Below are 22,907 nucleotides of genomic sequence, written 5' to 3'. Positions count from 1 at the left end.
GCGGAGGTGTGAACTTAGCCTCCCGCAGCTAGCTTGTTAATGTGACCATAAATTTACTAAAGACCTGCATCACACCAATTTGTAAACTATTTGTGTGTTTATTTTCCTCCTAAACAAAATATATAATATATATACATATTTATTTGATTAAATCCAGAATATTTTTATTTAATAGCTAAACTATTCCACAATCTTTCCAAATACGCCATGGCAACCGCAGGCCCCCTGGAGTACAAGTACCTGGTTGGGAATCACTGCTATACAGTGCAACAGTAACACTTTAGTGCAATTGATTTAATTGATTAAATCATGTTAGACCAGATTAAACTAGTCCAGACTAAATGTGAGGTTAAGTACAGGCAAGATGGCTTTGAGAACTATGCATCAGTAAAGCATCTGCTCAGCTCAAGTTTCCTTCAGCAACACAGTGAATCTCTACCATCTTCTGTTGACCCAAGGCTTTGTAAATAGGGGCAAGTGAAAAGAGAATTTTCCAACAAGGCATAAATAAATGATCACAGCATTTGGCGAGCTAAGACTACATTAGATTCCAGAAAACAGAGTGGATTTAGAAGAAAAGGCGACACAGGGGCACTGCTTTATCACTTCTGAGCTTGTGATTAATGAGCTGTGGGGGGTGATTTTGAATAATATCTAGGCCTGTCAAGTAACATCTTCTATACTGCCTGCGCTTACTACCATGACTTGAAAGAGTAAAACAGATTCACTCGCAGCAGATGAAGCGGCTGACGATGCTGTTCAAGGTTCAGGCCAACATGTTACAGTGTCTGAGATGTGGTGTTTTGGCGTTTCGAGGCGGATTGTTCCAGACTGGGTGACTGACTGATGCTGTCTGGTGGAGGAATGTCACAGTCATCCTCACATATCTCACTCATGCTCTCCGTCTGCTCAGCGTGGACAATGCCTGACACACACAGACATAAATAGCCCTCACTGCCCAGAGCCTTAATATTAATGGCTTATAGGGGACTTAGCTGTCTCGGCCGGCCAGGCAATTATTATTATGAAACGGAGGGAGCAATGGTCTGAGTGATGGAAAGAAGACATGGTTTGTTAAGATATTATGCAATGGCCTAATGTCTGTGGGAATTTTTTAAATGATTGGTCTTCAGCTGGAGTGGAAACTCGCGCTGTATCATCATAATTAAGAGGAACGGAGCTGTGGCAGCAGTGCTACAGTCGGCTTCATCAGCTGCTTTGTTGTGAGTGATAAAGAGCCATGGTACAGTTAATCTCCAATCAACAAGTCAGCACTAAAAGTACAGTACAGCTCACTGAGAAGTTCTTTTAAAGTTTTTCATGTCTGAGTCTTTCCAGGATCAACAAGGCATCTGCCCTGGAGACTTTAAAGCCCAAATTAGATGTCTATTAATTTAATAGCATGTAAGGAGACGGCAGCTTTGGCACTGAACACATCAGCGTGACCACCACATAACCATGTTTTTCTGTTATTCATAGGAAGCCACAAACCATGTCAACTGAAGGAAGCACTAACTCCGGAGCATGGGGCTGACAGGCATGGTTATGCAATTATGCCTTGACAGGGGGAAAAATGCATTATTGTAGATGCCTTCACTGAGCATTGTATTTTTGACGCACAGTGCTGTGGATATCTGTTAGTGATCCAGTAATTTGAGCCCATGATTTATAGAAAACAATATGTTATGGTAAATGTAGTGAAACAGCGATAATAAAAATACCAGTTGTTATTTGCAGCCTTACACTGGTCTAACGCAATCCCATAAATATGACCTTGTAATGTTTTTGAAGCGACTGTGTGGCATAGGTGTTGATTTAACTTGATGGTGATTTTTGTAAACTAATACGTGTTGTATTAGTTTGCCTCATCATAAGGAGTTGTTATTATTGTGTCCACGTATCACTGCAACCTTTTCCTCAACACTGCCTCCACATCTCTGACAGCCTTAAAAAATTCAACATGATCAGCACAGTTATTGTAGGGCTTTTATATAACACTTGAATCACTGTATATGAGCTGTGCCTGGTATTATGTCCGCCCCCCTGAAGTGTTGTGTTCAGTGTACTGTATGTATATAAGAGCATCATTCAAAGGCATGAACGGTAACTGGCTCTCTGTCGGAATGCAGGGGGGTTAGTCAGGGAGACTGATATTACATGATGTATTTACTGTTTGGCTGATCAGCTGAATTTTTCAGAACGGCACATTTTTTTCTCCAGCAGCTCGATGAACCATACAACACACAAAAAAATACGAGAAAAAGCGGAATAAACCGGACCGTGAATTCTGCAGTGCCCGCTACACAGTTCGTCAAGCACTGTAGTGGCGTAAAACACGACGAACGTGAGGATGGTAATGACGTCAATGTGGAGCCGGAGGGGAGGGCAGGAGAGAGAGAGAGAGAGAGGGAGAGAGAGAGAGAGTTTGCGCGGCTGCTGCAGCATCACTGTCAGCAGCGCGTCAGTGCAGCGAGGAGTCCAGCAGCAACTCTCTCAGCTGATAAAACCGACCAGAACAGTCCGCCGGACTTAACCTCAAGTTTCTGGAGGAAGAACCTGATAGACTCTTTCTCTGTGACCTGCCAGAGAGGAAGAGAAAGACTTTTACTCCATTTCGGTTTTTTTTCCCAACCACGAAGGGGAATGCCATCGATAAATATGAAACTGGAGATGGTGACCATCATCGCCTGCGAAGTAGACATCGAGGTGTTTACGTCAGACAAAATGCAGGTACGGTTTTCACCCAAATAGAAAAGAAAATCGCACGTTGCAACTGATCATTATGGTTGTGCCCTTGTGGTGTGGTTGTGCAGCAGTTTGCTCGGGACTGACTGCATGCTGCCCCTGTAGAAGTGCATGCATGTCTTGGTGACGTTGAATGCAGCCCTCTATCAGACGAGGATTTTTATCAATGGGAGCCGCAGCTCGCCAAGACGCATGTCCCGCGCCCGCGCGCGCGCCATAGTGATTGACGCTGGCTGAATTGCAGAAATGGGTAGACAAGACAAGAATGGGACACACACACACACAAAGGTCCTTAATGCACCAATTGTTGTATGATTGTGTAAGTTTTAGAGCGTGAGGTTTTGGGAGATGGTGCGCAAGTTGAATGGGAGGGTGTGAGGAGTTGAATTGTCTATGCAAGGCACATGCAGGGGAAGAAGTGAGGCAGTTTTAGACGCAGTGGCGGACAGATCCTCTTCTCCTTCTCTTTATCTCTGCTCTCTCCTCATCCCAGCAGCATTGCAGGTGCACTAGGTGAGGTGGGATACAGAAACAGAGCCATAACAATCTAATGATTTCCATAATGCAAAAATACTTCATAAATAATTCAACCATAATGGTCTGAAGGGTTGTGATATGTGCCATAAGGAATAAAAATGCAGTGCAGGTAATGTGAGTTTTCCTCTGTAAATATAAACTGACTGACTAACGTAAACACTACTGACAGTAATACCTGACTGACTCGTCCTAAGGGCAGGTACAGGTATTTGATATGCCTGTCAGTCACAGGGCAGCAAAGCAGTTGCACTTAAATCTGTTCAAAGTGAGCCTGGGGACCCCACCTTTGGCACTGCAACGTGCCAGTTTTGGGGCTTAAAAGGCCACACAGATGGTCTGCCAAAGCTTGGCTCACCCACTAAACCCTTTGGAAATTCCATGTCAGAATATATTCCCTCACCTGCTGGCTGCTTGTCTGCCGGTCTGATTTGACTCGTTACCAATGAGAGAGAAAGAGACGCAGGAAGGGAGAAAAAATAAAACCGAGCTACAGTGCAGCTCGGCCGTCTTACACAAGCTGGATCACCTAAAACCACTATCAGAGACATAAACACATGATTCATCACAGGTAGCCAGTGTATAGACGGAGGGATGTTTTCTGGTGTGGACACACACACACATCCTATCTTTCTTCCTCTGTGCTACCTGCTCTTCAGTGCTGACGTGCTCTGGTGTGGTGGAGGCTGAATTCAGCTATTTCTTGCAACCAAAAGCAGCAGTTGCAGGTTTGCACCCAGTCACCCCACCCTCATCCCCACAGCAACTTGGTCAGCCATATTTTATCACTTTTTTTTTGCAACTCCACGTGTATTGCTAGTCTTACACTAGCTGCCCGGGGGAATATGTGTGCCCATATGAAGTGTTCTTGTGTCTGTGATGGCATGAATTGCACGCAAGAACGGCATGTGATTGTAATTTGATGTTGCTGAAAAATGTCCTGCACAGATGAACACAATGCATGTCAGCCACTGACCCACCCTGTGGTCTGCGAGCCAGGCAGCTGCTTTGTTTTCTCCCAACTCTCATCACACTTTCTAACCACTGCAGGCCAGACAAGGTGAAAGACACCAATATGTCACACTGCAGTTGTTCTGTAATTATAGGTTAGAGGTCAACATCTTTAAGATTTCCCATGGTGACAGATTATATACTTATACTGTGAAAGCTCAGAGGTGTTGACTGTGCAGGGTTTGATACTCCTGATCGTGACATACAAGACTCTGGTCACACATGTCATTTATTTCTTCAGGATTTGCTTTTGTTCGTGAAACCTGGTCAGCACTCTGAGATCAGCCATGCTCCCCTGGCAGGCTTGACATGGGACAGTCTGATCAGAGCGCAGTCTTCACTAAAGCCTCCTGGCAGCTCTTATCAGCCCACCTCTCCCAGACTCTCCCAAAGAAAAGGGGGTCTGTGCACAATTAAAAGAGCAGACAGAGGGCTGACTTTCGAATGACACAAAGAACACCACTAATCCTGGTTTCTGGCACACGGAGAGCGATGGAGAGCGCTGGGGGAGAGGGCAGATTAAAGCAGGGCACGTTGGGAGCGGCCTCTGATTGAGCTCACCTCCCTGTCAGCCCCGCTCTTGTTTTTATTATCACTCAACAAGATCTGAGCCCGTCTAAGGCCCCTTGTTTTTATTAATATCTCCAAATCTGAGGATGAGAAACAACAATCAAGACTCCTGTTTTGGTGCAAAGCACTTTGGGCGAACTAATATGTGGATTGCTGCTATTTATAGACACTTCACAGAAAGATTAGGCGATGGCAGTGGTGCTTGAATGGGAGCGACATGAAGAAAAATCAGTGAATGGTGGGTTTTTAATTAGAGGAGATGCTGTGTGACTGGCTGTGGTGTTTTGGAGCCATTGTGTTGACACGGTTTAAATGGCTTGCCCACGCCTTGGCTCAATCCCTGCTGGTTACATCATTAATGAGCCAAACACAGGGGCTGTGGACAAGGCAGGTTGTTGTTGTAATAATGGCAAAGCCGGTGGTACAGTAGGCTTTCATACCAAAGTCCTTTGTTTCCATTTTGGAGAAAACAGAAGGAGCATTGTTGTTGTGAGGTTCAGCGAGGCCAGAGCTGTGGGCAGACGCTGTAGTATGTGTATGTTCGCCACAACACTATCGTTACCTGGAGAATCTACCAGCATCAGCAGATGATAGCACAGGACACGTGGTGAAGGTCATAGCATGTTGGCAGGCAGTGGATGTATTACAGAACACGGAGCGTGACGCATGCCTTTACAGTTACCTCGCATGCTTGATTTGATTCTGGCATTTACTAATTTATTTATTTATTCACTCACCAGTTTGATGGTGGCCCATTTATTTGCTCTTTTATATATGTATAAATAATGAATCAGCCTGTCAACCTGCTCTTTCTCTTGATAAGTGCCTCTCTAGCGTCAGTCTGACACTGACTTAATTGTGTTTTAATTACCAGGTATTGGAAGAAAACTGAACATTATAAGCCATTCACACTTTATCATAGAGAAACTTGTTATAAAACACTACGGAGACTGCATGGGAAGCCACAGAGGACAGCTATTTTCAACTTAAGCTTGCTCTCCCACACACAGAAGACTGTAGTAACACTGACACAGTCACACACTCCAACCACAACAGTGAGTCAGCAGACTCACAGACCTACAGACAAACACCTCTGTCAGCAAACGCACACACGACCCCTCGCCGAGGACGCCTGAAGAAGTTTCCGTCCACCTGGGTCACTTTGTCCTCCTGTCTGCCTGCCTGCCTGTCTGTCTCTCTGCCTGTTCATCTGTCACTTGTGTCATATGTCTGTTCTCAGGCTTTGTCGTCACAGAAATTATGCTTGTTATAAGGAAGGAGGAAAGATTTGATGACTAATCTGCTATTTGTAGTTCAGCAAAAACTGGAGTGATTTTGCTGACGTCTGTGATGTTTTCATTCTTTCCCACTGTCTTTTTGTTATATACAACCTGCCATACACACATGTTGCTGTTCCCTTTAATTTGTGACGGTTATTTTAAGCATCTAAGCAACACACAGAAGAATGCTCGATTGTCATCATTCTATGTGATTTGTTGTAGCTCATCAAATGTGGAATTTTTTTTTCTGGTACACTGACTTAATGGCTGTGTAGAGGGTAAAGGGTAGATGAATGAATATAATCTTTTATTAATATGCAGATGATTGATTGTTTGTCAGAAAATTGTGAAAAATACTCATGATGATGTATTCAAATAGCTTTTTTGTCTGACCAACAGTCTAAAACCCAGAGATATTCAGTTTACTATCACATAAGACATAGAAAAACAGAAAATCCTCACAATTGAGAAGAACTAGAACTAGGTTATATTTGCCATTTTTGCTTTTATTTAATCATTTAACGAAATATTTGATAATTAGTTGGGGAAAAAAATGGATTCATCGTCTAATCATTTCAGCTCTACAACAGACACTGCTCATATTTTCATTTTCACATTAGAATCAAGTATAAGTATCCTAGTCTAGTCCCTGCTATTATCAATCATTGGCCATTTAGTTAGTAACCCATTTTCTCTGCGATGTTTTTATTATTTAGAGAAAGGTCACCGACAGACTTCTCACTCCATACTCATCAAACATAAATCAGGTCTGAGTTTTCATATGATCCAGGCCCAGCATTTAAAAACACTGTTGTGATGCACTCTGACCAGTCGTTGGGGTGAAGGCAAGAGGCAGAGGAGCAGGGGCAGGACAGACAGGATGGATGTAGACGGTGACAGTATCGTGTTCTGTGCTGGTTGGAAACCAGATCTGCTTCTTGGCAAGGTTGAGCGATCCTGGGCCAGAGCAGTGGGCTCAGGTGTGCCTGCTCCCCCAGTCTGGGCACTAGGCAGGTGGAGATGGGCAGCTCACGTTGGCCTGAAACCCTAGAGAAGTGGCGGGGCTCAGGTGTCAGCTAAAGGTTAGCGCTGCGTCCGTTAGGGTGACGTAGAACAAAGGACAGTCTCCTGGGTGGGGTATCTGGTTACCATGTGGCCAAAGACGACACGACTACGAAGTGATAAGATTAGAAGCAAAGAAAAAGGCCTCGCAATGGAATGTAGGCCTACAATTTACTCGCCAAGGAGGAAGATGGGGACACAGTGTCATACAATGATTGGCCTTTGTTATTGAAATTACTGGTCGAACATAATTTTCCTGTCAGAATTTCCAATAGAGTTTCCAGTCCAGCACAAACGGCTCGAGGAAGACAAAGCAGTTTTAGTGCCTAAAATAGCAATGCCAAACCAGTGACCTTAAAAGAATACAATAGGGCTTCAGGCCATTGTGTCTACAGCAAGCTAAAGGTGAAGTTTATTAATGTTGTGTAAAGCAGCATTTACATATAGGGTACTGAAATTAATGAATTAGTCAATCTGCGGAAAATGAATCGACTATCTGATAATTGATAATTAATTTATTTAAGTCATTTATCAAGCAGAAGTGACTGGCTTCAGCTCCTATTTTCAGCTTTTCTCAGTTTTATATCGTAAATTGAATATCATTAAGTTTTGGACTGTTGGTTGGATAAAACAAGCAATTAGAAGACGTCACATTAGGTTCTGGGAAATTGTAAGGGGCGTTTTCACACTTTTGTAATCGGGGAAAAAAACTACTGAAGAAGAAATTATTTACTTAAACAAAAGTAATCTAATTTATATCTATTAAGTAGTGGTTAACTGTTGTATACAGTTAAACTGGGACAGTTACAAACAGTAGATCTACAGTACAAAAGTACTTTCATCAAAATATACTTGAAGTACCAAAAGTACTCATTATACAGAATGTCCCCTTTTACAATTATTGATGCACTAATGCACACCATCACCATTATGTTGCAGCTGGTAAACGTGGGACTAATTTTAACTACTTTATATACTGCTAGGTACTTTAATTTATGATAATACATCATCATTTATTTGTTGGTCATATTTTGTTTTCTAAATCTGCAAAGTAACTAGTAACGCTAACTATTAGAGCTTTGAAATAAATGGGGTGCAGTAAAAAGTACAATATTACCTTCTGAAATGCAGTGGAGTAGAAGTATAAAGTACCTCAAAATTGTACAGTACTTGAGTAAATGTACAGTACTTTGTCGTCTGTTGTGAAATATGACCTGCATTACACTCTGCAGGCTGTGCAGCCATGCTCCTACCTTTGCTCCTGTAATGCTTAATCATCAGTAGAGCTGGCTGCTGCATCACAACCAAGGTGATGCACTGATTGCCAACAGACAGATAAGAAAAGAGGGTAAAATGCAAGAGAGACAGTGGTGAGTAGAGATAAAGAGCTCATCTGTCCATATGCTGGGGTGGCCTAAGGTAAGAGCTGTAGCATCTCTTAGCCACCTTATGTAATGTTGTGTAACTCTTTGGATTACGTCGCCTCTAAAGTGTGTGAATCTGTGTGGGAGACTTACATGTTAAAAGTATGTGATCGAAGGGAAGTGTGTGTGTGTGTGTGTGTGTGTCCGTTCAACTGAGGCCTAAGTGCTGCTGACTAGGAAAAGCTGCCTCAATAAAAACCATAACGACCAGATTGGTGGTAATAGGATTAATGTGTCCCCTCATGCTGTAAACTGATTTCAATCTCCCCGCCGTGGACACACTGTCCCCGAGGGAGCGGCAGTGTAGCGCCGCAGCGTCGGCCCCTGTCGATACCGCTCCCCGCTCGAGCTATTGATCCCCCTGTAATAACACTTGCCCCATTCACATGCCTCCCCGGTGCTTATGCAGCCCTCACAATGCACACGAAGCTATTCATCATGAGTTGTTTTTGTTGTTTTGTAATACTGAGGATTTGCTGCTATGCTAATATTAATGGCTGCTTTGACAGAAGCCGTGTTTGCCTGTTGTGAGTGTTGGGTCACCACACTCACACAACCTCTGAGTTTATCCACTGGAGTCTGTGTTTTTTTTTTTTTTTTATGACTACACATTACTTCATCCTAAGTAGTCAGCAAGCTAACTGTAGGTTACAGCCTTTCCTAGTGCTAAACCACTGGCCACAAACCTCCGGGCTAAGTGTACAGCCAACAGTGGTGTAACATCACTGAGCAGACTATCTGTACATGCCAAAAGCATATTTGTACTACTCAATGCAAATTAAGAAAGTTTTAAAGCAACTTAATTACAAAGATATTTTTGTAGTATAATTAAAAAATAGTAGTTAGTTGCTGGCAACTTGGCTGTTTCTGGTGTTAAATAGAGTGCTGCAGGAATGAGTCCTAAAACCTGGATATTCGTTAGCATTTTTACACTTCCAGTTTCCTCGTCTCGAAGTCAGTGGGTTTTTGGTCAAATGCCTGAAATAAGGTCTGTGGTTAACACATTCAGCCATCTAAACACACTTCCTGATGTTGAAGACAGGAGTGGCCCTTTTAAAGTTTTTTACTGGAAGCAATTGTGAAACAGTGAAAAAAATACTGGACCACAAATTCAATGATAGTGATTGCAAATCAGAAAAAGTTAAGATACCATAAACAATCACAAGACCAAAGCTAGTGTCAAAATGACTTACTGAAACTAACAGCTGGATCCAGTTGTGAAGTTCCACATTAACAGGGCTGAAAACCTGACAAATCTAATGGAAACATCTCCATATTTTGAGTATTTGTCCATAGTAATGTTTGGCCGCTGAAAGGTCCCCTGTGTTTTAAACATAATACATTTTCATGTCACAAGTGATAGTTGTAACTGCACAGAGACACGATTACAATGGAAAGTTGGCTCTGTTTTATGGAACAATCATGGAAAAAATATGGAATGTGATAAGCAGAAATGTGCTGGAACAGACATGCAGGTATGAGATTTATCATCCAGCTCCGTCTGTTATCTCTACAATCTGCCCCTCTTCGACCTCATTAGACTGGTTCCAGTTAGGCCCTTTAGGGAGGATGGTAATTAAAAATGGTGGTCCACGCACTTAAGAAATGAATTATCTTAATTATTCCAACATGATGTATTTTTAGTGTAACACTGTCACTGACTCACCCCGAGGCTCCGTGGCCTAGTTTGTTGGTTTTCACCCAAATCCCATTCAAGCACGAGGGTCTGGATTAGACCGTACTAAAGCCACGCACGTGTCGCAGAGAAAGATGAGTGATTCGCCGAACAGAGAAAAAAAAAATCTTCTTCACGTCCCAATTAGGCTCGGTTAAGCTTTTCATTTTGATCCAAAATGCCAAATGGTGTAATTCAACATAGAATTGAACTAGCTTGTGGATTACAGTCGTGGATTTTGGTGTCCGAGAGCCAATGTGATTTAAATACTGTACTAGCTTAGATGAGAAACCAGATCAAAATAGAGCATTGTGACTCAGTCAGTGAATTTAAATGCTCTGGCTGCAGATTTCTACACAGACAAAGCATGCTTGTAGATATGGAATTAGGACTGCAACCAATGGTTATTTTCATTACTGTTTAATCTACTGATTATTCTCTCAATAAATCAGTTAATCGTTTTGTCTATAAAATGTTGGTTTGTGTAAAAAATGTCCACAACATTTTCCCAGAGCCCTTGCTTAAGTCTTTAAACAGCTTGTTTTGTCCAAACAACAGTTCCTCACCCAAACGTATTCAGTTTACTATCATAAAAGTCTAAGAAAACTGGCAAATTTCTGCATTTGAGAGGCTAAAATAAATAATTAAATATAAAACATTTTTGCTTTAAAACATTCTTAAACAATTACTTGATAAATTTTATGTTGATCACTGAATCAACTATTGTTTCATCTCTAGGCTGATTGACTTCTTATAATATTATTATACAACAAATAAATATAATTAGATGTCTACATGCTGTTCTCTCGTTCTGCCCATTTAGCTGTTCAATTCCATTCCAACTGCAAAAGTCTTTATTTTGAAATTAAAACTGGGATGATTTTATGAGTTTATGAGAACAAACAGTCGAATACATGAGCTTTATTTAACTCCCTAAACTGCACAATGAGTTGACAACGACAACAATGAAAGTCGACAGCATGTTCGAGCTTTTGTGGAACATCACAGCACAATTCGCTGAGAATACATCCAGAAACTAGTGTTTGTGTGGACGTTTTGGTGCAACTGAAGTTGGATTCAGTGCATGTTTAGCCATCATTGTGTTATCCGTTCTAACAGAACAGGATGGACTTGAAGCTTCGCTAATTGTCTCTACACATAGAAGAAACGTAATCCTTCCTTTACATAAGATAGGAAAACACTTAAGTCACAGTCATCTGTCACGGGGTTACACCTCATTCCGCCACTTGACTAATTCATTACCTGGAAGAGGTGTGAGGTCGATATACTGTAAGTGCTGTTTCATTCCTTTGTCTCCTCTCCTGTGCCCTGTTTGTTTGCCTCTGCACTGTTCTTTCAATCACTGTTGTTTATTGTTCCGCCGCCTGACTTTGCCTCAGATGAAACCCTGTCGACATCGGCCAATAACCCTCCGCCTCATCCCTAAACCGACCGACCTTTTGTTCAGATGAATGTGTGTCAGGACCACTAGCTGGCTCTGTGCTCGCTGCCTCCCTGAGCCGCTGAACGTGAGTCATGCCCACAGACATGCCCTGTTGCCACCGTGATGACAGCCTTTCCATCACCGTCAGGAGTATAACTGCCTCATTACCCAAGAGGAGGTCTGCTGAAGGATGGCCCTGCAGCCACGACCAGGGTGCAGTTAACTAGCAAGCTTTACATCTCTCCACATTGGATCCTTATTGCACAGGGTTGCTTTCGGCCTCTTTGTTGGGCCTTTTTTTCCCTCAGGACATTTGAGGACAGTCACCTGAAGGAATGTCGTCACTCACTTGATTTATTTCTCTTCGCTTCATATATAAACAGTATAGTTAAGGCTCAAAATTGTTAAAAAAATCTTACTTTAAAAATACAATTTGCAGTTCAAACAATGTAGTTCAACTTTATTTCGAAGAACTGTGACACATTAGCAGCAGCTCATTTGCATTTTCTCCCAAATCTTCCTTTCACTTTCTACTGCCAGAAGCGCTTTGTGAGCCATCAATAGGACTTTGTTTACTGTAACCTGTGGTGATTGTGGATTTGTACTCTTGCAGCAGGAAATATGACTAAGCTTTTTGGGTGCATGGGGAAATAATATCCAGGTAAACATTGCTCCTTTCAAAAGAAATCTTGGTGAATCTGTAGAAACTGAAAATACAGAGCCTAAAGTATAGTATATTTCCCTACTAACAAGACATTTTTTTCTTTTGTCATCTTTTTAAAAACTAATATGTTACTATCTTCCAGCGTCGTTCACAAATTTTAGATATATTTGTGAGTTCTAGCAGGCTCATGCAGGGGTCATGAGAATAGTAATTGTTTTGATTAGTGAAATGTGTCAAAATGGACAAGAGAGGAAAAGATGTCATGTTGCAAATTTGGTGCAACGGGCTGTGCAACAGCAGGGCCGAGATAAAGAGACCATCTAGGACAGGAAAAGAAGGGAATCTAGCCTGTTGAGGTACACCCCTGGGTGTTATGTAAAGGTGACATGGAGAAACATGCGGTCAGCAATAACGACAGCACTTGCCGTTTCAATCAAGCCAAGTTGCTGGCTATTTGAGAGCTGTGACTTCACACTCTCTGCCTCTCGACTGTCTCCACCCTAAACACATCAGATTTCTCTTGTTAGATAAACAAACCCTGTGAGTGAAACATGTGCTTCAGTGTGAGAAGGAATCATGAGGATGATGTTAGGTGTATAAAGTATATCCAGTTTGCTCTTGTTTTCTGTTACCTCGGCACTGCATGTGAGGTTAATCATATTTTCACACAGCTTCTTCAATAGATGTTGTTATCGGCCTTGTTGAGAATGAAAAACAAGAACACGCTGTCCTCTTCTCCTCTCTCACCTGTTGTCCTACAGCTCTCACTCACTGCAAATACAGTAGTAGCAGGTGCTGGATCAAGCTGTGCGTGTGTGTGCGTCTCTCTGCTGACAAGCGAACAGTCGTCCTTCAGTTGTACTTAGATACTAATGGTGCTGCCTGCCACATTATTTTACCATGAAAACATGCCCTCTGCGAGGCTACAGTATGCGTGTGGATAACTACAGAAATACCAGCTAACTAACTGTGGAAACACAGAGAAGAGTCCTGAACACATTGTGCACATCACACACATGCTTACTCACTTGCTAAGTCTCTCTCACACACACACACATGCACAAAGAGAACAAAGGGAGTGTTTCACAGCAGGGAACATTGCGATGGCAGATGAGCAGGCTACTTTTCAGCCCTGTGTAACTCAACACCCCTCTCCTCTTCCTCGTTTCCCCCCCTCCTCTTCCTCCTCTCATTCCCTCAGGATGTCCGCTCATAGAGACCACATAAATTAGTGATCGAGCACACTCACTTGTTGCTCGCCAATCAGCCGTGGGTGTATCAGCGTCAGTGTGCGGGGGTTAAAAACAAACAGTACATGCTATTATGGAACATGATCTTGGCGCTTTCCCACATCCCCCCTCATGCCAACACATCAATTTAAGTTAAGGAAGTACCCACCGTGTGTGTGTGTTTATGAGAAAGACTACCTTATCGGTTATCACACATGGAGTTTGATGACATGTGAGTCATAGTAGCTGGCTAAGACTCATGGAAAATTCACAGTTTGAATAAGGGCTTAAGTGGGCTCTGTAGTTAGGCCAAACAAGTGCTTTGTTGTCATTCTCAAGCTACTTACGATTAAACTCAAATCAGAAGAGTTTGCAAACAAACAATAGCTGGTTACTGTGTAATGCTCTAAATTTTAAGTAGTGATTGTAATGCTGTTATATGAGCTTCAGATGTGTCTTTTAAAATATTGTTTTTAAATTTTCAATATTACCAGGGCACATTTTATGGGCCATACTCCCATGTGGAGACCCAGGCTTTCTTTCCTCAAATTAGCTACTTATTTACCTGAAATCCTTAAAGCTGCACTCATTTTAGCAAGGGGAAAAATACTTTCTGTAATGTGAAAGGCATTACCATTTTTTAGCTAATACGTTACCTTACCATCACTAACAACAGAGAGACAAAGTTAGAAACTAACCGGTGAACATAGTGGCGCATTCAGCAAAACAGAAAGAAGTGTAAATAAGCAACGGTTTACTATGACTTTCGCCAAATCAACTTTTTAAGCTAATCGTATGTCAGTGTTGTGTTTAGAGCTTGTTGCGCTGCCAAAAAACAACAACTAAGGCAGATTAAAACAACAATACTGTCCATTTTAGAGAATACAAAAATCAAAACTGTCATTTTGGATCTCTGAAACCTCTGAAAGTCGTCCTTTAACCTCTGTAATACAGCATTCTGTTTATGCACAATTAAAGGAAGAAAGCTATTTGGTTAACTATTTTGGAGTTGACTGTGTTGTCTGTTGGGGTGAGACAATCAATTTTAAATGAGCACACTTAACACTTGGCTGTCCCTGTATCGTGGTCACCATCTTCCCTCTCCTCTGGCTTTTTGGGATTGCAGCTTTCTAATTGCTTAAAGTTAGTCGGTAATTCTCCTCAAAACGCATAAAAGGAGTCAAGATATTCAGACATTCCTGACTCGACCTCTTTTCCTTGCCTCTCTAGAATGCACCTTGTATGGTGAACTAGAAACCTGACTAAAAATGGTATCACGGAGCCTGGAGGTGAAGTCAGCTCTGAAGTTTAGCCAGCTACCTCGAGGCGTTTAGCAAGGGAAGACCAGATGCACTTACATGGGGAGAAGAACTGGAAATAAAAAGAAAAGGAAGGGAGGGAGGATTATGAGTAAAAGCGCTAATCTGCTTATTCTTTAAAATGCAAATTGTTTTACCACAGTGTACACCACACTGCAGCATAACTGTGGTTCACAGCTTGCTCAGTCATTAGCAACTCTGCATGTGTCAGACAGGGTGATGATGTGATTTCTCTGCAGAGATGCAGAATACATCCTGAATTTTAGAGCATATTCTCATGCTCAAGTACTTAGTCCTTAGCTGTAGTGAAATAGACATTCGTCAAGAACTGCAAAATGGAAGCACCTTGATGAATCATTATGAAATGTTTTATTAATAATGCTGTATACTTTAAGATTATATTTGATAGTTTACTGATCACTGAGGACAAATAGCGTTACATCTGTTAATCGATTAATCATTAAACTCCAAGCAAAAATGGCAAACATTTGATGGTTCCAGCATCTCAAATGTGAGGATATTCTAGTCTCACATTATAATAAACGGAATATCTTATATATATTATACTCAAAGATTACTTGGACGGATTTGTATGGGCATTTTGTTGACCAAACAATTACAATTTATTAAATGCAGCCCTATAGCAATGCACTGCTTTCCTCCGGCATATGAATATGGAAATCAAATCATGTCCGCCCTTTAGTTCATATGGTTCATAATGATAAACACACCCAAACTCCCAAATCTCTGCAGTGTGTTGCTTGTAGTTTAATGATGTACAACATTACATCCTAATATGTGTTAATGTTTTCAAATGGAATGAGATTTTTTTGAATCACCAAATGTCAAACAAATGAGACCAGATGTATTTGTGCAAGAGTTTTTTATGGACTCATCAAAAGCACACAGGACTAACAGGACACACAGAACGAAACGAGCACTCATTTCACTGTGCTGAGTTCACAGATACCTGGTGTCTGCCATTTCTGAGCTGTCACTAATGTGCAGAGGCAGATCTCGCCGCCGACACGCTCGCACCCTTTCCATCCTGGTGAGAGGTGCTGTGTCAGCCGAACAAGGGGAGTGTTGTGGGAGCATTTCAGTCTTGTGTTTCCCACTGCCTGAAAGAGAAAAGAAAATATATTCAGACAAACGCTGTCATGCAATAACACAATCACGGACTGATTTGATAGGTTCGCTCACCGGTTGACATTGATACCACTGACTGCTCACATGTGGTTCTCAGGACATTGGGCACATTAATAAATTAAAGGAAAATTTGCTTGGTATATTGTGTAAATGTGGCCATGTCTTTGCACATAGTCACGTTTCCGCCTGTGCTGGGAGACGGTCGGCTTGGAGACGAATAGCGCTAGTGATTACTCAGAAATCAGCCCTCCCGGCGGCCCTTTTCCTTTTCCTTTCGCCCTCCTACTGAGATGCTTGATTGAGTCTGCAGCTGAGGAGGCCAATTTGGTGTCCGTGGAGAGGATTGAGTGAAAAAACATGGGAGATGTATATATATCATATGGGTATGGTTAAAGACAAAGTGTGGTGCATAAGGAGGACGGGGGCAGTGATCAGAGAAAGGAGAGGAAAAAACAGGTAGGGAGAGTGAGGTACGAGGACTGTGAGACATCAGACAAGGTTGCAGGAAAATGACGGGAAGTTAATCTAATTTCCCTAAGAACTCAATAGCAAATGAAATGTTAACAGAACGGTTAGAATATTTTAGCACATTTTCCTTATGTAATTGGAAGGTATTTTTTTTTTTATAAAAGAAAGCATATTAAATAGAACATGATATTTACTGAGCAGCTCCAGGGGACATTTTACCAGAAAGCAACCACTCAGTCAGTCAGTTAATCGATTAGGCGATCAACAGAAGAAATCTGAGAACCAGCTTCTCAAACGTGGGGATTTGTTACTTCTCTTCTTTTATATCTGTGTAAATTGAGTGTCTTTGGGTTTTGGACTGTTTGTCGGACAAAACAAGCAATCTGAAGATGTCACCTCGGGCTTGAGGAATTGTAACAGAATTATTCAGTTTTCTTTTAGGGAATCAATCGAAATATTAATACACAGATTAGTTGATAATGTATATAACTTGTTATTTGCAGCCCCATATGCCTAGTTCCTGTTGATACTCTTTCACATTATTATTCAATGTGTTCTATCCAGAACAGATCATGAGAATGTTTTCCTACAGTATCTTCAAAATATCAGCATACATGACAAAACACTAAGCAACAACCTGCTCAATTATTAAACACAAATACTGTATCTTCTAATCCATCTCATTACATTTGTTCTTTTTTCTGTTTCTGTTGTCTACAGGAGAGGTTCGAGGCGTTGTTTAGGATCTACGACGAACAGACAAATTTCCAGATGTTCAAAAGCTTCCGGAGAGTCCGGATCAACTTCAGCACCCCAGAGGCCGCTGCCCGCGCTCGCATCGAGCTGCATGAGACCGAGTTTAACGGCACAAAGCTCAAGCTCTACTTTGCCCAAGTGAGTGTCAGTGAAGGGGTCTGGGAAAGGGCAGGCAGGGGGCCTGGGACATCGACCATCTAAGGAAGAGCAGTGCTTATTTACATGGGAAGCTATAGTGCATCATTCACTTTGACATGCTCGCACACAACAGGGACAAAAAACTCTCCTTTCAAGTCCTTTCCTCTCTTTTTTATTCATTTTTTGTCTCTCTTCTCTGAGCCACACCTGACTGCTTCCTCAACCCACCACCCCTCCTGTCAAACCTCATCAGTCACACGATTGAACACATGAACGCATACATTTTTGATTTCTCTTCCGTCGTAGCTGCTTGTGTGTGTGTGTGTGTGTGTGTGTGTGTGTGTGTGTGTGTGTGTGTGTGTGTGTGTGTGTGTGTGTGTGTGTGTGTGTGTGTGTGTGTGTCGCCTTTGGGGGAGAAAGTGAAATAAAAGCAAAGTCAAGTGTCTTTCTTGTACAAACACAAAATAAGATGAGCCTATATCTTCACTACTGTGATGAAATTGTTGTACATATTATAAATTTTCACTCATCTACAAAAATGAGATTGGAGGAGGCATGGATTTCATAATCTGTTGGTGGAAAGATGTCTTGTCGTTTTGGTTAAAAGTGGACTAAATTTGGTTAAAAAACAGAAGTTGAGACATCATTGTTTCAACAGCATTTAAATTACTATATCTCAATGTGTAGCAAGTTCAGACAACCCATTTAAATGTAGTCACCGAAGATATGTTAAAACAACTGTTACATGTGAGCTAGATGTCTTTTTAAAACACAGTTTAGCCCAGATGCCCTGACGTCAATTGGCCTGCAAATCATCAAATTCCTGCTTCCTGGGAATTCGTGAGTCAACTTATAATTGATGCCTGTTTTATCACAAATACATCACCAGCCATGACCCCTGCTGCACCTCTCAGTGCTTTGATGTAAGAGGATTAAGGATTTTACCGCTCAAACAGATGCCACATGTAGGTATTGTAATTATGGCAATTGGCAGCTATCAAAACGCCAAAATCTGCAGGAGCCTGCAATTTGAGACTGAAGCTGTAACAGCAAAACAAATGTGTTTTTCTTGCAAGTTACATATACGTTAAAAGTCTTTGTAGAGCATTGCGCTATTGTTTCAAAGGTAAAAGACTGTATTCATCTGTTTGTCTACTCCCTACATAGCTTGTAGCTATGTCCACTATCCAGTGTACTGAACCACTGAACCATGAAACAGGTGTACAGACTAGAATTAGATATTCCTCCAGAGGAATTTAACAGCTTCATATCATTTTGCTCTGCTCTTTAGAGCTGCTACAGCCTTTATCAGTTGTCATCTCTTCTCCAATAGGTCCAGAATGGCGACGAGAACATTGACAAGTCTTACCTGGCCCCTCCCCAGCCCGTCAAACAGTTTCTGATCTCACCGCCTGCCTCGCCACCTGTGGGCTGGAGCCAGAGCGAAGACGCTACGCCCGTCATCAACTACGACCTGCTGTGTGCAGTAGCCAAGCTAGGACCTGGTCAGTGCTCAGTAGTTGTGTACTCAACAAACTTGTGCAGTATACTGATAGATTAAACACACACACATACAACACGGAGGAAACATTGTATAATGAAGGTTTTTAAAAAAAATCTAATTTGAGTTAGTCATCTCATCCAGATACAAACAGGAAGTAATTTCACGCTCCTCAGCAGGGTGTTATTGAAAGGTTATGTGTCTAGGAAGCAATTTGGATGAAGGAACTGAGGTGGACATTGTTGAATCATCACTGTTTTTTTCTTTGACTTTTCAGAAATGTCTTGGAAGCAGCATTAGGTCTAATTTACCTGATCATAGCCAATATAATTATGAATTGAGTGGCATTATTAAAATAGATCTTTTTATGTGAAATGGCCATCAAAATAGAATTTCCTGCTCTGTGCACTTGGTCTTAGTCAGGCAGCAACATTCAAAACAGCTTGAAGCCCATAAATGAAATCCACAGTGCTGGCCGCCATCCGTCAATGTCAGGGTGCTTCACCCTCACTTGCTCTATTCTGACATCTCTAAGGAAATATGCATCAATGCCGATATTTGTGTGTGTGTGTGCCTGTGATGATACTCAGAATTTAAAGAGTTTGGAGGATTGTGTCTTCTTCTTAGCCTCCCCCAAGCCCACAACACAAGTGTAAAGAAGGAATTAGACCGTGTTAATCTGCTCTAACGCAAACTATAATTAGTTAGTTAGCATGTCTAGCTAACTAGCTTACTACCTACAATATAGCAAACAAACATTACTTCCATGGCCAAGGAGCATATCATTAATTAACTACATAGGTTTGTGGGGTTACAGGTTAGCCGATTCTGGACGCTATCAGAGCTCCCAAACAGTTTAATCTTACATTTTTCCTTAACATACATAATAATAGGACTAACTAGGTCTACCCTGCAATACAAGAACAATGATGTTTCTTTATTTTCATGTCTTCTACATTGATATTTTTGGCTGAGACCTGTTAGCTTTAGTCTCACTATTTTAGCATGATGCTATGTACAGTATGTAGCCATCACATGCATTTTAGACATTTTTTTATGAGGTTCTAGTTTTAAAACGAGTCAGCTAGAGACAGGCATTTTTAGCCTACCCATGGAGCTAACGTTAGCTTAATTACCTAGCTAGCTAGCTACAGCTGATAAACATTCCACCACATTCCGCCGGCTTTTGTCTACCTCTGTCTGAAATCAAGGACTAATTGTTTCAGTAATTACTAAGATTTTCGTGTGCTAAATGTGCCACCATTATCATTGTAAATGGTGTTTTAAAGGTGCTTCAATTCCTATGAAGAAGGCAATAAAGTAGTCTGAAAGTCAGAAATGGGAATCATGAACAAACACTACACAACAAAATGATGTAATGATTAAAACATAGATCAGTTTCACTACAGATCTTTGTGCAGTCCCCATCCTAATACAGTTTTAGCAAGCGTATGAAATGTGTAGGCAGCTCAGCTCGGCGCAGTTACATTTGGGAGATTTTAAGATCTTTTCCAGCAGCCCTCGTTCCCCCGGCAGCTTTTCTGCTCAGAGATAATGTCGCCTCTGTCTGCCTTGTCGACAAGATTTTAGATTGCAGCAACCTTTATAAAATGTCGGCTAACACACATGAATAGGTGTTTCAGCTCCACGGTGTTGTTCCATGTTTGTGTATGGTGGGTATGCTCATGCTGATAAATTGGAAAACATTGCTTCTAAGTCTGTATTCACTTGAACACTATTATCTTTTTTTTTATCATCAACAAAGATGTGATTAAACTTTCCACATACTCACAAACAATGTGCACACACACACAGTCCAGCCCAGAGGATCACTTCTGACACATTCTGCTGTTACCATAGCAACATGAGGCATCAGGAAATGGCTTTGTCCCTCGCCTCACATCCTGGCATCTAAAATCAGATTAGCGCGGCGCTGCAGCACAGCGCGCTGACTCCCTCTGTCAACTCTCTGCGGTAACGGCAGGACTCCATTCACTGCCCATCTTTCTGTTTGGCACCACAGCGAAAAGCTACTAAACCAATTTCCTCCTGTCTGCCAGCTGTCTGATCTCATCTCCATGGTAACTGTGATACAATCTAGCAAGTGTATGTTTTCAATCTTGAATCTGGACAAAAAGCGAGATTATTGCAAGGAAATTCTCTTTGTTTTCTCTCAAAGCCACGTCCCTCCACCTGAGTGCTGATCCTGATCTTCAATGCAATAAACGGTAGATTGTTTTGTGCAGTAAAAATATCCTCAATGTTTAATGAATAGTAACAATAAATAAATAATAAACTACATATTATTTCAACCAGAGCTGCTCAGGCCTCTCACTGTACTCCTTTACAAGTAAAAGTCCTGCATTCAATATTTTACTTTAGTTAAACTAAGTAACAAAATATACTTGAGTATCAAAAGTAAAAACATATTTTGGATAATCTCAGATGATTACATATATTATATTAGGTGATTATTATTAATGATGCCTTGAATTGAAATGTTCTAACTTTATATATTGTTGGGTAGTTTTATAAGCTGATCAAAGGTTGTAAAGCCTTAATCTGCAAAGTAACCGTTGACTATTAGCTGTCAAATAAATGTAGCGGCGTGTTGTGGATTGACAGTTTGAGTAGCATCAAATGGAAATGCTAGTAAAATGATCTCACTTATAAAGCGTTTTCAACCTTCATAGTTCCCAAAGCGCTTTACAGCTAAGTCTCATTCACCCGGTGGCGACCGAGCTTGCTCAAGGACACTTCGACATGACGGAGGGAGCCTGCTGGGCAGCCGTGTATTAATACATATTTGATTCACACCCCCCTTTTCATCCCTTCTCCCTCCTCTTCCTCTCTTCTAGGTGAAAAGTACGAGCTCCATGCAGGGACCGAGTCCACCCCCAGCGTGGTTGTCCACGTGTGCGAGAGCGAGACGGAGGAGGACGAGGCGGCGCGGCCAAAGCAGCAGATCGTCCAGACCAGACGTCCCGACGGACCCCCCAAAGTCTTCAACTAGAGAGGCCTCCCCCCGACACCGGTGCGGCCCCGACCGCCCCTTAAACCCGCAACACACCTGCCCTCTCTCTCTCGTCTCTGCACTCACAGAGAGCGTCGATGCCCCTCATTTCAGTTCAACTACAAGCAAAAACAAACCAACAAACATTGCTCGAAGACGGTGTTTGTGAGGAGCGTGGCGATGGAATGAGGCGGCTTGAAGGGGATGGATGAGAATCACACACACACTCATCACATTCTGCGGACAGCGTGGGGAGCGGCGGGCATGCTTGCCGCCACCCCACCAACCCCCCTCGTTTTCAGCAAGAGGGGTCGGAATACCTGTCCCTACGCAGGCACCTGTCACTTATCACACACACTCAGCTCTCATTGCTAGTCCTGCTCAGTAGTTTGCTAGTTAGCTTATTAGCTTGTACCTCTCCTTTCGTCTCACAGTTGTATGTACAATAATCTTCAGTTGAGGTACATGTGATGCCTCTAAACAAAGACATTTTTCTTCTTTCTTTTTTTTTACAATAAATTGTGTTTTCAGGTTATATATATATAAAAATATAAATATGTCTATTTTTTTCTTCTTTTTCATCCATTTTCATATCTGCTGGTTTGTCGCTTCAGCTTGCATCAAGATTGAGTGTGTGATGTTCCCGCTCTTCTCTGCATGTATATACTGTATTACAAAAGATACGTACAGAAACACAAATACTAACAAGATATATCAAGAAAAAGGAACCTATTTAACATCACACACAGCACGAAGCGCCATATGTGACTAACAACGTTGTGGTGATTGTTTGACTCTCTTCTTTTTTTTTTTTCGCTTGTTTTCGCTTTTTGTCTTTTTTATTTGGAGAGGTGTTGTTTTTGCTGAACTACTAGATGTGTATTCTTACTATGTATTTGATACCCCAACCCTTTTTGCATGCTTA

General features: G+C 41.7%; 1 protein-coding gene across 4 annotated transcripts in view; it reads left to right on the top strand.

Moving 5' to 3' along the window:
• rcan3 (regulator of calcineurin 3) overlaps positions 1-22,324 on the top strand; it is a 34,776-nt gene extending 12,452 nt beyond the window's left edge. The window contains exons 1-4 of one of the 4 annotated variants that reach the window (XM_070920516.1): positions 2,644-2,730; positions 17,295-17,468; positions 18,802-18,973; positions 21,828-22,324. In XM_070920516.1, coding sequence (XP_070776617.1) covers positions 2,644-2,730; positions 17,295-17,468; positions 18,802-18,973; positions 21,828-21,982 — 588 coding nt within the window. In that variant the 3' untranslated portion in view covers positions 21,983-22,324. Of the gene's footprint in view, positions 1-2,643; positions 2,731-17,294; positions 17,469-18,801; positions 18,974-21,827 lie in introns of those variants that run through there. The other 3 variants (XM_070920518.1, XM_070920514.1, XM_070920517.1) reach the window with 3 other exon arrangements.
• Positions 22,325-22,907: the final 583 nt, after the last annotated feature.

The sequence above is a fragment of the Enoplosus armatus genome, chromosome 15, assembly GCF_043641665.1.
Source record: "Enoplosus armatus isolate fEnoArm2 chromosome 15, fEnoArm2.hap1, whole genome shotgun sequence".
NCBI classification, from domain to species: Eukaryota; Metazoa; Chordata; class Actinopteri; order Centrarchiformes; family Enoplosidae; genus Enoplosus; species Enoplosus armatus.
This window is presented reverse-complemented; position numbering and strand designations above follow the sequence as displayed.